The sequence below is a fragment of the Nicotiana tabacum genome, chromosome 16 (genome assembly GCF_000715075.1).
Source record: "Nicotiana tabacum cultivar K326 chromosome 16, ASM71507v2, whole genome shotgun sequence".
Classification (NCBI taxonomy): Eukaryota; Viridiplantae; Streptophyta; class Magnoliopsida; order Solanales; family Solanaceae; genus Nicotiana; species Nicotiana tabacum.
In genome coordinates, this window is record NC_134095.1 from 198,451 (window position 1) to 212,039 (window position 13,589).

Genomic DNA, 13,589 nt, shown 5'->3' on the forward strand with positions numbered 1-13,589 from the left:
TTGCCGTGATCGTGCAATATCACTAAAAAAATAAGAATTCACATTATCGAAGGAATTTCTGCAATTATTTCTAGTATGAAATATGAATGAGCGGCCGCGATCCTGTCATCGGGTCACCAGAATTAGAATACCACACTTGATCGAATTGTAATGCGGAGAGTGGTAATACGTGGGTTAATAATGCAAGCATTAGTTATGCAAAGATTAATTATTCTTTATACGTTATTTGGTGTGGTGTATTAAAAATTAAAATGCATTGCATAATTTTAAAAAAAAGATTAGTTGTTTACAAAAATGCGCTATATATTCTTTAGCTTTAAGGGACTTTAAGGACAATTTTGTCTTTAATCAAGCTAATGCATGCATTAATAGCATTGATAATACTAATGCCATAGTTTGCTATGCATTAACTATACATATGATAATATCAACTAGAATGTATAATTAATGCTTGTATTAGTTATACATGTAGAAATTAGCACGTGATTAACTCATTTGTACAGCTGTAATAGTCTGTTAGAGGTTAGTGGTAGAGGTTAGTGATAGTTGAAGTAGTGGAGGTCTATATATATGTGTATAGAGGTGTATGTTTTTTAGCTTCCTTTTCAGAAAATTAGTTAAAGCTGATTTTCCCGCCACTCTTCTTCTTCTTCTTCTTCGAATCTCTCTGCTAAGTTTTTCCACTCAACAATGCTGGATTTCTACATGGTATCAGAGCTCGAGTAGATCGATCGAGGCGAAGAATTAGTCAGTTAATACAATTTCTGAAATCATCAGTTCAAGTTTTTGAAGCCAATTTTGACAGTCAACCATGGCGAATCTGGACATCGACAATCCCCGTCATCCTCTATATTTGCAACCTTTTGATAATCCTGGAAATGTCATCATATCGATACAGCTCAAAGGAACTGAGAATTATCCAGTTTGGAGCAAGGCGATGGTGATTGCATTGCGAGCAAAGCGTAAGCTAGGGTTTATCGATGGGAGTTGTACAAAGGCTCAATTTACAGTCAACTTGGAGGAGGAATAGGAGCGAGTGGATGCCACTGTTTTGACATGGATTATGAACACGTTTTCACCAGATCTTGTGAATGGAATCGTATATGCTGGTGGTGTTCAGGAAGTGTGGCTAGATCTGCAGGATCGTTTTGATAAAGTTAATGGATCTAGGATCTACAACCTTCAGAGGGAGATAGCTACCATTTCTCAAGGTACATCTAGCATTTCAGTATATTATTCTAGGTTGAAGTCACTTTGGGATGAATATAATTCTATGATTCCTTCTCTTCCTATTACGGTTGGAACTAGAGATTTTATTGAACACTTGGAGCAACAGAAACCTTTTTAGTTCTTAATGTGCTTAAATGAATCCTATAATGCAATTAGAAGTCAGATTTTACTTCAATCCCCATCACCTTCTGTTAGTCGTGTCTATGCAATGTTAATAAATGAAGAAAATTAGAGAAGAGTGTTTGAGACTAATTCACATATTAATGTGACAAATGAAGTAAATGATTCTACTGCTCTTATGAGTTCTAGAAATAATCAGTCAAAGTTTAAGAGGTTCAATAATTTGTACTCTGAGTATTGTCGAAACAAAAAACATACAAGAGATACATGTTACAAATTAGTTGGATATCCATCTGGTTTAAAGGGGAAGAAATCACAGCAGTATAGGCAAGCTAACATGGCTATGAGTGATAACAGTTCTGGCAAAAATGTTGTTGCGAATCAGGATAATGCAGGGGTGAGTCAAGGAATGCTCAATTTCTTTATTGATGAGCAATACAACTAGATCATGAAGATGATAAGTAAGGACAAATCAGAAGAACATGTAGCAAATATGGCAGGTAATGCTAATTCTCAATCTCTAGATCATCTAGCTGACTACTGGATTGTAGATACTGGTGCTACTGACCATATGACATCTAATAGTGATATGTTGATAACAATGACTGGATTACCTGACTCAAGTAAAGGTAGTGTCAATCTCCCAAATGGTAAGACTGTGCCTATTATCTACAAGGGAAGTTACAAACTTATAGATCATGATGTGATACATGATGTGTTGTGTGTGCCTGATTTTAAATACAACTTGTTATCTGTCTCAAAATTAACTAAGGAGCTACAATGATCAGTTAATTTTTTCCCAACATTTTGTGTATTTCAGAACCTATACATTGGGAAAGTGAAGGGGATTGGTAAGGAGAAGGGTGGTCTCTATCTACTGATTCCTAAAGGGTCCAACAGAAATAAAATGGCACAAAGGATAAGCAATTGTCTTGTAGAAGGAATGCAAGAAGACTTCACTACTTGGCATAGGAGGCTTGGGCATGTGCCAATCAAATTCATGAAGCAGTTGGATTTTCTTAAAGACAAGAAGTTTTTTGATTGCAAGCTCAATAATTGCACTGTATGTCCTTTAGCTAGGCAGACAAGGAAACCATTTCCTTTAAGTAGCAACAGAGCTAAAGACATATTCATTTGATTCATGTAGACATTTGTGGTCCATATAGAGTACCTACATATAATGGAAATAGATATTTTTTGGCTCTTGTTGATGATCACTCCAAGATGATTTGGATTTTTCTAATGAAGTTTAAAAGTGATATTGTAGTTGTGCTGAAATCCTTTCTTAAAATGGTATATACACAGTTTGGTAGGAATGTTAAAGTACTAAGAACTGACAATGGTGCAAAGTTCTTTAGTCATGAATGTCAAGATTATTTGATAGATAATGGTACATCAAAGTAGCTGCCCACTGATCGGGTCCAACCCTATACCACTACAAACTAGCAAGAGCGGTTGATACAACTTTTACCCGAGAAGGTCGGGATCGAATCCACATGGAGCTAGAACGTTTGAGATTTGGATTCCTATCTAAACTAGCAGTGCGTAGTGCTCTTAATTACACTTCCAATCATATTTGTTTGTTTGTTACTTCTAATTTTATGCTAATGATATGCGAAATTAAACTATGTATGAATACTTGTAAGGTTTTCTAAATAGTTAAAAAGGTACTAGAAAAGTGGCTTTCTCCTAGGTGAATATTTGACAGGTTCTAAAACCTAAGACAAAGTTGTTATGTTGGGGATTGCGATATAGGCAATGCACGAATTTACTCACTCTATACCTCTCGGTAGCTTGAGTGACCTTGCTCTAATTGATTTTCTCAAGATCAATTGGGTGTCAAAATTGTGCAAGCAATATAGGCTCAAGTCGGGTACTACTATCTCTAGGTTTAACCCTTTAATTGGGGCTATCAATCTCTTGAATACCCCAATTCCTTGTTGCACTGATTTTCCTAGACTCAAGCTCTCTTTCTCAAGAAGAGCCCAAGTCCAAAAAGGCACATGTTAGTGTTTGCAACCACTAATTAAACATGGAAAACACAAATCAATCCAAATATCAACCACCCATAAACATCTAAGCATTAAAATAAAAGACACATCAAATACCCACACTAGGGTTGAGCCACAACCCTAGCTAGTGGGTCTAACTACTCATAATAATGAAAGAAATCAGATATTTAGATGAAGAATAACCCATAAAATATAATTACAAGCTAAGATTTGAAGATTTAATGGTAAACTAGCTACAAATTACTCAAAATAGACTAAAACCGCCGTTCACGTGCTCTGCTCAGATAAAGATACCCTAAAAATATGGAAAAAGGAGTATTTTTACAAGGCCGAATTTTTTGGACAAACAATACCCCTGACGGAGGTACCGTGGTCCGCAAGAAATGGACTGCGGCCGCCGTGAGGCTTTTTGGTTTCAAGTTTTGGTCTCTGAATCTGGCCACCACGGACCGCATAAAATACTCCAGGCCACGATGGCTTCATCGCGGACCGCATAAAATAGACCGTGGACTATGGTGTTTTGAAACTTCCAAAATCCAAGCTCTCTGAATCCCCTCTCCGCGGACCGCAACAAATGGATTGCGGCCGCGAAGAATCTACCGTGGACAGCATTGCTTGAGCTTCCAAAATTGCATCTCTCTGATCTTTTCCACCGCGGATCGCAACAAATGCACTACGGTCGCGGTGGGTCTATTGCTGTTGCGGTGGATTTACTGTTATAGAAGTGCTTTGAGTTGTTCTTGGTACTTGAGCAGGTTTCACTCCTTTTTGAGCTTGTTTTGACTTCCTTATCACTTTTTGACCAAACACTGCAAACAAGCACAATATGTAAATTTTCGGGACTACTTGTATACATTTTTTAATCCAAAACTCAAGCAAAAAGGAATATAAAATAGACTAGAATCCCTAGTTATCACCCACATACTCCACAACAGAATGAAGTCGTGGAATGAAGACATAGGCATGTCCTGGAGGTGGCAAGGGCTCTGAGATTTCAAGGCAGAATTCCTCTGTAATTCTGGGGAGATTGTGTACTGGCTACAGCATATCGTATTAATCGACTTCCTTCTTCAGTTCTAGCTGGGAAGTCTCCATATGAGATTTTTCATAAGAAAGCACCTAATATGACACACCTAAGAACTATTGGTTGTCTATGTTTTGCTGTAGTGACAAAAATGTGGACAAATTTTCTCCTAGAGCCATTATTGTTGTTCACATGGGATACTCAGTATCTCAGAAATGATACAAGCTATATGACTTAAGGAGAAGGAAGTTCTTTGTTAGTAGAGATGTCACATTCAAGGAAGATATTTTTCCTTTTCAACTAGGGAATGATGATACACAACAAGATCCTATGTTCTTAGAGCTGAAATCAAAAGGAGAAGATTACTCTTTGCATCAACAACAACCACATATGCCAGGAGAAGGATATGATACAGTCAACCAAGCTATTGAGCATGGTCATGAAGTGATGCAACAAGAGCACAACCTCACAGGAGCTGATCCAGATCATGGTAAACAGTCACTAGATACAGAGGTTGCTCATAATATGCAGATACCATCTAATGAAACCACTGAGGAAGTTCAACCTGTACAACTCAGGAGGTCCAATAGAGGTCTCAAGCCACCTATTTGGATGCAAGACTATGTCTTCCCAATCAATGGAGCATCATCATCTACCTGCATATATCCAATATCCAATTATGTGAACTATAATGCCTTATCAGCTATTTATCAATCTTACTTGACTGTTACCTCACAAGAAACAGAACCTACATCATACACAGAAGCCATGAAGGACCCAAGATGGATTGAAGCCATAAAGATAGAAGTAGATACCTTAGTTCTAAATAATACCTAGGAGATAATTGATATTCCTAAGGGTAAGGTGCCCATTGGGTGCAGATGGGTATACAGAATTAAGTACAGGTTCAATGGAGAAGTTGAGAGGTTTAAAGCAAGACTTGTAGCTAAGGGTTACAACCAGCAAGAAGGTCTAGACTATCAGGAGACTTTTTCTCCAGTTGTCAAAATGGTCACAGTGAGATCAATCATTGCATTGGCTGCTATGAACCAATGGCCTCTTTTCCAAATGGATGTTTACAATGCATTTCTTCAAGGTGACCCTGAGGAAGAAGTTTACATGTAATTGTCACCTGGTTTCAGCAGCCAAAGGGGGATTTCTAAGGGCTACAAACTACTTAAATCCCTATATGGACTCAAGCAAGCATCAAGACAATGGAACTTGAAACTTATAGAAGCTCTATAGGTAGCAGGTTTTATACAAAGCAAACATGATCACTTCTTGTTCACCAAAGAGGAGAATGGAAAACAGGTTGTCATACTTGTATATATTGATGACCTTCTAATAACATGCAATGACACTATAATGATTCAAGAAGCAAAGATCACACTACACAAGGCTTCAAAATTAAGGACTTAGGAAACTAGAAATACTTTCTGGGCATTAAGGTTTGTAGGTCAGCAAAAGGAATTCTTTTATGCCAAAGTAAGTATGATCTAGAGCTTATAGCAAAATTGGGACTGTCTGGTGCCAAGCCTGCCATTACACCAATGGAACAAAACAAACGACTTACAACTGTTGAGTATGATGAACATTGTCACTTAGACAATGATCCAACACTAGCAGATGTAAAGATCTATCAAAGGTTGATTAGAAAGCTTTTATACTTGACCTTGACAAGACCCGATATTGCTTATAGTGTACAGACTCTAAGTCAATTTATGCAAGCTCCCAAGCAGTCCCATCTTGAAGCAGCGTACAGGGTAGTCAGGTATGCGAAGAATGAGCCAGGGTTTGGAATCCTTATAAGTACAGATAGGGACATGACTCTTAGTGCACATTGTAATGCAGACGGGGCAAGTTGTCCTAACTCCAAAGAATCAGTTACTGGGTACCTTGTGAAGTTTGGTGGATCATTGATATCTTGGAAATCTAAGAAGCAGGCCGTAGTGGCAAGGAGTTCAGCAGAATCTGAGTATAGAAGCATGGCCTTGACTGTGTCTGAGTTGATATGGTTGGTTGGAATGTTCAGAGAGTAGGGAGTAGAGGTTGCTACTCCAATTTAACTTCATACAGACAGTAAAGTAGTTATGCAGATAGCTAATAACCTATTGTTTCATGAACGAACGAAACATATAGAGAAAGATTGTTATTTTGTGAGGAAAAAGGTGCAACAAGGATTGATACGTCCAGCATATGTGCCAACAGAAGAACTGGAAGCAGATTTGCTCACAAAAGGACTAGGAACTGCTCAACACTATCATTTGATGTCCAAGTTAGGTGTTTTGAACATTTTTACCACTCCTAGCTTGAAGGGGGAGGGGTGTAGAAATTAGCACGTGATTAACTCATTTATACAGCTGTAATAGTCTGTTAGAGGTTAGTGATAGTTGAAGTAGTGGAGGTCTATATATATGTGTGTGTATAGAGGTGTATGTATTTTAGCTTTCTTTTCAGAAAATTAGTTAAAATTGATTTTCCCGCCATTCTTCTTCTTCTTCGAATCTCTGTGCTAAGTTCTTCCATTCAACAATGATAGATTTCTACAATACATAAGGTGAAAAAATGTATCAAATAAAATATTATTAATACACAAAGCTAATGCATGCATTACTTTCCTAATGCGCTCTACCAAACGACCTCTTAGTGTATAATTACTAGTATTACTTATAATAATATTTGTTACTCCATTATTATTGAAAGACCTTTTGATTATGTCTCATTTACGAAGACACAGCTGACAGACTGTATTCATACCCTTTGTTAACTAAGAATATATTAATTGAAGTATACAATATGTTGATTGGCTGCTACTGTATAATACTAATATAAGTACTTTACTCAGGACCCCTCCCTCCCTTGTTACATCAGAAGAGTTGACCTAAAGATATAGACATCTCTATTACTCTTCATTTCACTTTTTCATGGACCGGTTTATAGAAATATCCTGCTACATAGAATAAAACTCACTGTTTAATCATTCAAAGCGAAAATATTAGCGTTGGGATATAGATTTGGTTGAGGTTTGAAAAAAAATTAAATTGTGTTGAAAAATAATTTTTTAGAAATTAAAGTGGTGTTTCGACATGTATTTTATTTGCAGATAAGTAGAAGTTTTATGAATGGGAGAAATTTTTTAATTCAAAAACTGTCCTAAATTATTTTTTGGGAATTTGAAAAGAAATTTTTAAAAAGTTCAAAAATTGATCATGTTTCATAAAGATATAATATTTTTGATTTTTTTTGTTGGAAAAAAAGTAGCCAAAATCTGTGGCAAAATAGGAGCTTATAATGGAATAAATATGTTTATGCACATAAAAATATTTTAGAAAAGAAAAGAGAATCAATTAATAATTATAAAAAGGATAAAATTGAGTTTAATATCTGAAAGCTGACCACAATGACAAAGTTAAGAATTCTAACCAGGGTTTTAACAAATATAAGAATATCACTAAACAAGATTATAAGATTGCAACATAAAATCTAAAGTAATTTTTGAATTGCTTTTGCTATACAATAAGTTTTTCTTATATTCAAGAGAATAAATAATCTAAACAATTTGTTTTGACTCTTTTTTTGCGTTATTATTTTTAAATAAAGAAAATCAAAATCCATTTGAATCATTTAGCTCCCTGTTAATTGACAGATATATTATGCTTTCATGGCATCTAAAAATAACAACCTACAATCATCCATAATAGGTGAAATTAATAATGTATAATCTAAGAAGTAATGAATAAAAATTAGGTGCGACAAATTAAAATACGATAATACTCGTAAAGAATATTTAAATTATCAAGTTTATAAGTTAAATTCGATTAAAGATAATGAAATAGACTAGAGTAGGGTTAATTAGGGTCTGTAATTCTTGCCCGTCGTGATCACAGCCACTTATGTCCACGTCCATTGATTGGTCTGTGATACAAAAATATTGAAATGGCCGTAAATTTGTGTTTCCTCATTTGGTATTCGTATGATAGATTTCTTGGTTGGATTGAAATTGAAATTTTTACGAAAAACCTTCTTAATTATGGGACGGTCAGAAAAAAGTAGAGCGTGTTTTCCGGTGCAAGGACGAATAAGCAAAAGCTGATGCCAAGCCACGTGGTTAATTCTCAGCCGTTCGATTACCATGCATAGGCCACGATTACTTCCTTGTTGATGAGATTTTATTGCCCAACTGTAAGAAAACTGTAGAAAAGAAGTGGCAATATTTTCTGTTCCAAGAAAAATATTAGTGTGAGAAACAGAGAGTGAATTAGTGTGTGTGAGAGAAAATTTAAGAGAGAGACAAGAAAGATGGTACTACTGTTGTATAAGTCTTAAATTGAAGGAAGAGGTAAAGCAGTAGTGCAGTGGCCATGGCGGCGTAGCAGAGCTGTGAATTTAATGCAAACCATAAAAGAGAAGTTCAACCATTTTCTTTTCCTTTCGTTTTCCTAAATATATTGTCCTAGTATAATTTTTCCTCAAAAGCTGCAAAGTTTTAACCATAACCCCAAAAAATCCATTTACTTTGTCTTCCTCCCCCCCTCCCCCCTAGTTATTCTCCTATTTTTAACTAGGTTGAAGAGGGTATGAATATGCTGTCAAAATTAAGGATAGACATAGAAGCTAGTAGTAAAAAATGTCTGGTTTTTTTACACTAGGTGGTGGAGGTGGAGGTGGAAATAAAGAACAAGAACAAGAACAAGATCAATTAGCTACGAATAGTTTTCTTTTATTCAAGAACGAAGAGATCTACAACAAGGGTTTTGAATTATGGCAACAGTACTATCAGTTGCATCAACAAAGAGCACAAACCCCACAACATCAAGTGCAAGAGATGGATTTCTCAGTTGGAGTGGGACCCAGTAACAACAGAAGAATTATCAGTGGTAGTAGTAGTAGTAGCGGAAATAACAATATTGTCGGTGATGATAATAATAATAATAATAATCATAATTATAGTAATTCTTTTAGGGTAATGAGGGCAACAGGGGGAAGTAGTAGTAGTGGAGTTGGGGGTATGAATTGTCAAGATTGTGGTAATCAAGCTAAGAAAGATTGTCCACATTTGAGATGTCGAACTTGTTGTAAGAGCAGAGGATTTCAGTGTCAAACTCACGTTAAAAGTACTTGGGTTCCTGCTGCTAAAAGACGTGAAAGACAACAACAACTTGCTGCTTTGCAACAACATAATCAACAACAACAAACTCAACAGTTGAGTTTGAGAGCTGATTCTAATATTATTCCCAAAAGGCTAAGAGAGAACACCAGCTCCTCTCTTGCTTGTACGCGTTTGCCCGCCATCTCGTCAGGTAATCAGAGACGGATTCAAGATTTAATTTTTATGAGCTCAACTTTGTGAACTTTCTTAAAAATATGAGCTCAAACCATAATTTTCATACTACTAATCCTTAAAGTTTTCTCATACTTATATTTTTACTTTATATTTTTGGTCTTGAGATCGGTTGAACTCATCTCTTTAACTATAGGAAGTACAATCATTTCTTGTTTATTTTCAAGGGAATCATCAATGAACTTCAGAGTAATTAATTAATTCATCTCTTTTTTATTTTAAAAAAATTTAAGACGCGTTAAAGGGCTTAATCAAACGTGTTTTTTTATGCTAATCTACAAAGTATGTGGGGGAAGAAAAATCAAGAAGAACAAAAACCGTGATTACACATGCTACATAGCTATTTTCATTATTCCGTGACCAACCCTATACTCCTTTTTTTTTTTATTTTTCTACTGTTTAGCAGTAAACTTGACGAAATAAAAGTTATTGCATTGTGGAGTGTTGTACTTCATTTTTTCTCCTTGTGTTCTTTGAAGTAATAATGATAGTTCATTATTTGATTTGTACTAAGGTGCTTTTTTGATTGCTAGGGTTAGAGGTAGGTGGTCATTTTCCAGCAGAAGTGAGTTCTCAAGCAGTCTTTCGCTGCGTAAAAGTTAGTGCAATTGACGATGCAGAAGATCAATTTGCTTATCAAACGGCTGTTAATATTGGAGGCCATTTATTCAAAGGAATTTTATATGATCAAGGGCCAGAGGGTCGATATAGTGGTGGTGGTGGAGAGAGTTCATCAGGTAGTGCCGCAGCTCAACAAGCGCTGAATTTTATCACCGGCGCCACCACTTCCACCACCGCAGCTGCCGCCACGAGTCACCAGCAACAACATGGTACAATGTTCGATCCTTCCGTATATCCAACTCCTATTAATGCTTTCATGGCCGGTACGCAATTCTTTCCACCGCCAAGACCTTAAACAGAGAGGCGAATTCAGAATTTAAATTTTAATTATGGCATTTTGGCTTAGGGAAGGATTATTAGAGAGGCCATAGAATAATCTAATTCTTGATTTTCTTTTAACTTCATTGACATCCATTTAGGTAATGGGAAGGAGAAACAGAAGTTCCAGCACTTCTCCTTGAAGTAAGACATTGTTTTCTTATAGGATGTTAGTTTTTCTGTTGGGATTTCAAGAATGACTTTTATTTTGTTATTATTACTAATTATTACTATTTGTTGATCTTATCGGTAAGCTCCTTTTTATTGTGATTTTTGTAGAACGAATTAGCTAGAGGATGGTAAATATGTTTCCGTATGACCTCGATCCGTAGAAGAAACCCCTATTGCTTGCATTAGGGTAGACGGTCTACATTGGACCAAACCCCTTGACGTGCAATCCTTTTTCCGAATCTTGCGTTGATGCAGGATACCTTGTGCATGGGTTGTTCCCTTTTTTTGTTTTTGTGAATATGTAGGAGAAAGTTTAATTTCTATATGCTATAAGGTCAGTTTAAAAATAATTATAACTAATTGTTTATAATGTAAATTAGTAACTCAGAAGCAAATCATTTATTAAAACAAGTTAAAATACATTGATAGTATACCAAAAAAATCACAGTATTACTGAATATAAGTTAAATCCTTAAGCAACATAGGTAATATATATTTTGTGCTGCATATGGATGTGTGCATTTTTGCATATTCTGTGTTACATTCTTTTCTAGGTTTTTCTACTCTGAGTATGGATTTCAATTGTCTTTCTGGTCGGATTTGAACTCAATTCTACTTTTTTTCCAGCTTATCCGTCTGCTTGCCGGGTTATATAGGGGCGAAGTAGATATGTTTCGTGTCTGGTTGGGGCCAAGATTTTGTTTGTTTTTATTTTCCTTAAGATCTGCCATTTGCCCCTCACCATTCATTTACTTATATTTTTGGTTGTTGCCCGTTGGATTACGAGAAAAATGTATTGGTGACATGCACCATTGACACCCATTTCTTCTATTCTGCCTCATTCCATAAGTCCACCTTTCCGGGCCGCTGTCCTTTTTTTTTTCCTTTTTTTTAATTTTTTTTTAAAATTATTTAATGTGGTAATTTATAAAAACTAACATTATAAAGAATATTTACACTATAAATATCTACTATTATATACTTAGTTAGTAGAGATTATTTATTGCATCTTCAGGTTACCAAATTAGGATTAACTTATAGTAGTATTACAGTATTACCTTTTGTTATACATAATTTCAACTCGATAGTGTGGAAAATCCTCACATTGTCATTGCACATATGAGTTAATTAATAGTCTAATTTTCTTTAGACAATTAGTATAATTTAGCTGGTTATAACACATCATCACTCTGATGTTAAGTTATTATATCGAACTGTTGGTATTGAAAAATTCACCTTTTATATATTCAAGAGGGGTTGCTCTGATGGTAAGCAACCCCCACTTCCAACCGAGAGGTTGTGAGTTCGAGTCTCCCCAAGAGCAAGGTGAGAAGTTCTTGGAGGGAAGGATGCCGGGGGTCTATTTGGAAACAGTCTCTCTACCCTAGGGTAGGGGTAAGGTCTGCGTACACACTACCCTCCCCAGACCCCACTAAATGGGATAAATTCCTTATACCGTTGGGGTCATTTAGCATGCGACTAAATTATTCTGGGATTACATTCTTGAAATTATAATATGGATTAATTTATCCCACTTCAGATGTTGGATAAAATAATCTTAAGTTTAATGAGATAAGGTGGGATATCCAGGATTATGTATGGGATTAAATTAATACTATGCTTAGTTGACGGTATAAATTTATTCTGAAATAAATTTGTATCATTAACCAAACACTATAAATTTAATCTCACACCTTATCCCGCGCGCATACCAAACGACCCATTAGTACATGGAACATAAACTCATTTAGTTAAAATAGTTAGGTAGTGCAGACCAAAGAGAGAGCTTATAGTGTTAAGATGGATCCTTAAACAACTTTCAGTTCAAAAATGTTGTATCAGGAACATATGCATGTGATGCATATTATGATAAAAGTTATGATACTGGTAAGGGAAGATGTAAATGCTGATAATATGTATAAGGTACGGTATGTGACAGAATATGAGAGCAGCTTTTATCTATATATAGGCTACTTGATTTAGTAGAAGTGAAAGAGAGCTGAAAACACGGAGAAGCTTTCCCTTGATTCGAAAATCTCTGAAACTAAGTACTCTTTATCTTTATTAGGGCAAACAGATTGGTACACTTTGCAGATAAGTACTTTCTTCTGCTCTTTTATCATCTTTTTTTAGGTATCTTTCAAGCTTTCTTAGCTATATCTTGAGACTTAGCTGTTTGCTCAAATTGTCGCTGAATAATAAAGGTTGAGAAATTATAAGTGATTATGCAAATAAAAGTTGATATCTTTGAGGTGTAGTTGGTTTAGCAAGGCTAAGTCATATGGATTACTTTAACTTTTCTAGAACGTTTTTTTTATGGATTTAAGTAATTATACACACTGATTGTGTAAAGATTTTTTAAAAACTATCAGTGTAGTTTAACTTCCCGTCTATTTATTGCTTCTTTTTTATTATTTATGAGCCGAAGGTCTATTGGAAACATGTTTCCTACCTTCCTAAGGTAGGTGTAAGGTTTTCGTATATATTACTATTCCATATTTAATCTGTGGATTTCACTGGATGTGTTATTGTTGTATTATTTTAGTGTAGTTTAACTTAATTCAATAATATAAATTTACTTGTAATACAATAATATAAATAATTAATTCATACTTTCATAGTATATTATCATTTTTATAAAAATCCTTATATTTTAAATGTCAAGAGAAGAACTTGGGAAGTACCCATTGGTCATTGATGAGCAACCTTGTGATGATCCGTTAAGTACTTATATGTCCCAATCAAGTTTATT

General features: G+C 35.3%; 3 protein-coding genes across 4 annotated transcripts; all 3 read left to right on the top strand.

The window, feature by feature from the left end:
- Nucleotides 1–811: 811 nt before the first annotated feature.
- Nucleotides 812–5,223, top strand: LOC142170613 (uncharacterized). Its single transcript, XM_075232502.1, has 7 exons — nucleotides 812–962; nucleotides 1,083–1,211; nucleotides 1,509–1,747; nucleotides 1,796–2,053; nucleotides 2,171–2,413; nucleotides 2,656–2,740; nucleotides 4,691–5,223. Exons 1-7 carry the CDS (start codon nucleotides 812–814, stop codon nucleotides 5,221–5,223), a joined length of 1,638 nt encoding a protein of 545 aa, XP_075088603.1.
- Nucleotides 5,224–5,394: 171 nt separating this feature from the next.
- On the top strand, nucleotides 5,395–6,425 carry LOC142170614 (secreted RxLR effector protein 161-like). The gene is made up of 2 exons (XM_075232503.1): nucleotides 5,395–5,507; nucleotides 5,843–6,425. The coding sequence occupies exons 1-2, from the start codon at nucleotides 5,395–5,397 to the stop codon at nucleotides 6,423–6,425; spliced, it is 696 nt and encodes a 231-aa protein (XP_075088604.1).
- Nucleotides 6,426–8,480: 2,055 nt separating this feature from the next.
- LOC107787046 (protein SHI RELATED SEQUENCE 1-like) lies at nucleotides 8,481–10,912 on the top strand. 2 transcript variants are annotated; one of them, XM_016608564.2, is made up of 2 exons: nucleotides 8,481–9,686; nucleotides 10,267–10,912. In XM_016608564.2, exons 1-2 carry the CDS (start codon nucleotides 9,014–9,016, stop codon nucleotides 10,641–10,643), a joined length of 1,050 nt encoding a protein of 349 aa, XP_016464050.2. In that variant the 5' UTR covers nucleotides 8,481–9,013; the 3' UTR covers nucleotides 10,644–10,912. The 2 variants fall into 2 exon arrangements, with proteins under 2 accessions (XP_016464050.2, XP_016464049.2); XM_016608563.2 differs by having other exon boundaries at nucleotides 8,492–9,686; nucleotides 10,261–10,912.
- Nucleotides 10,913–13,589: the final 2,677 nt, after the last annotated feature.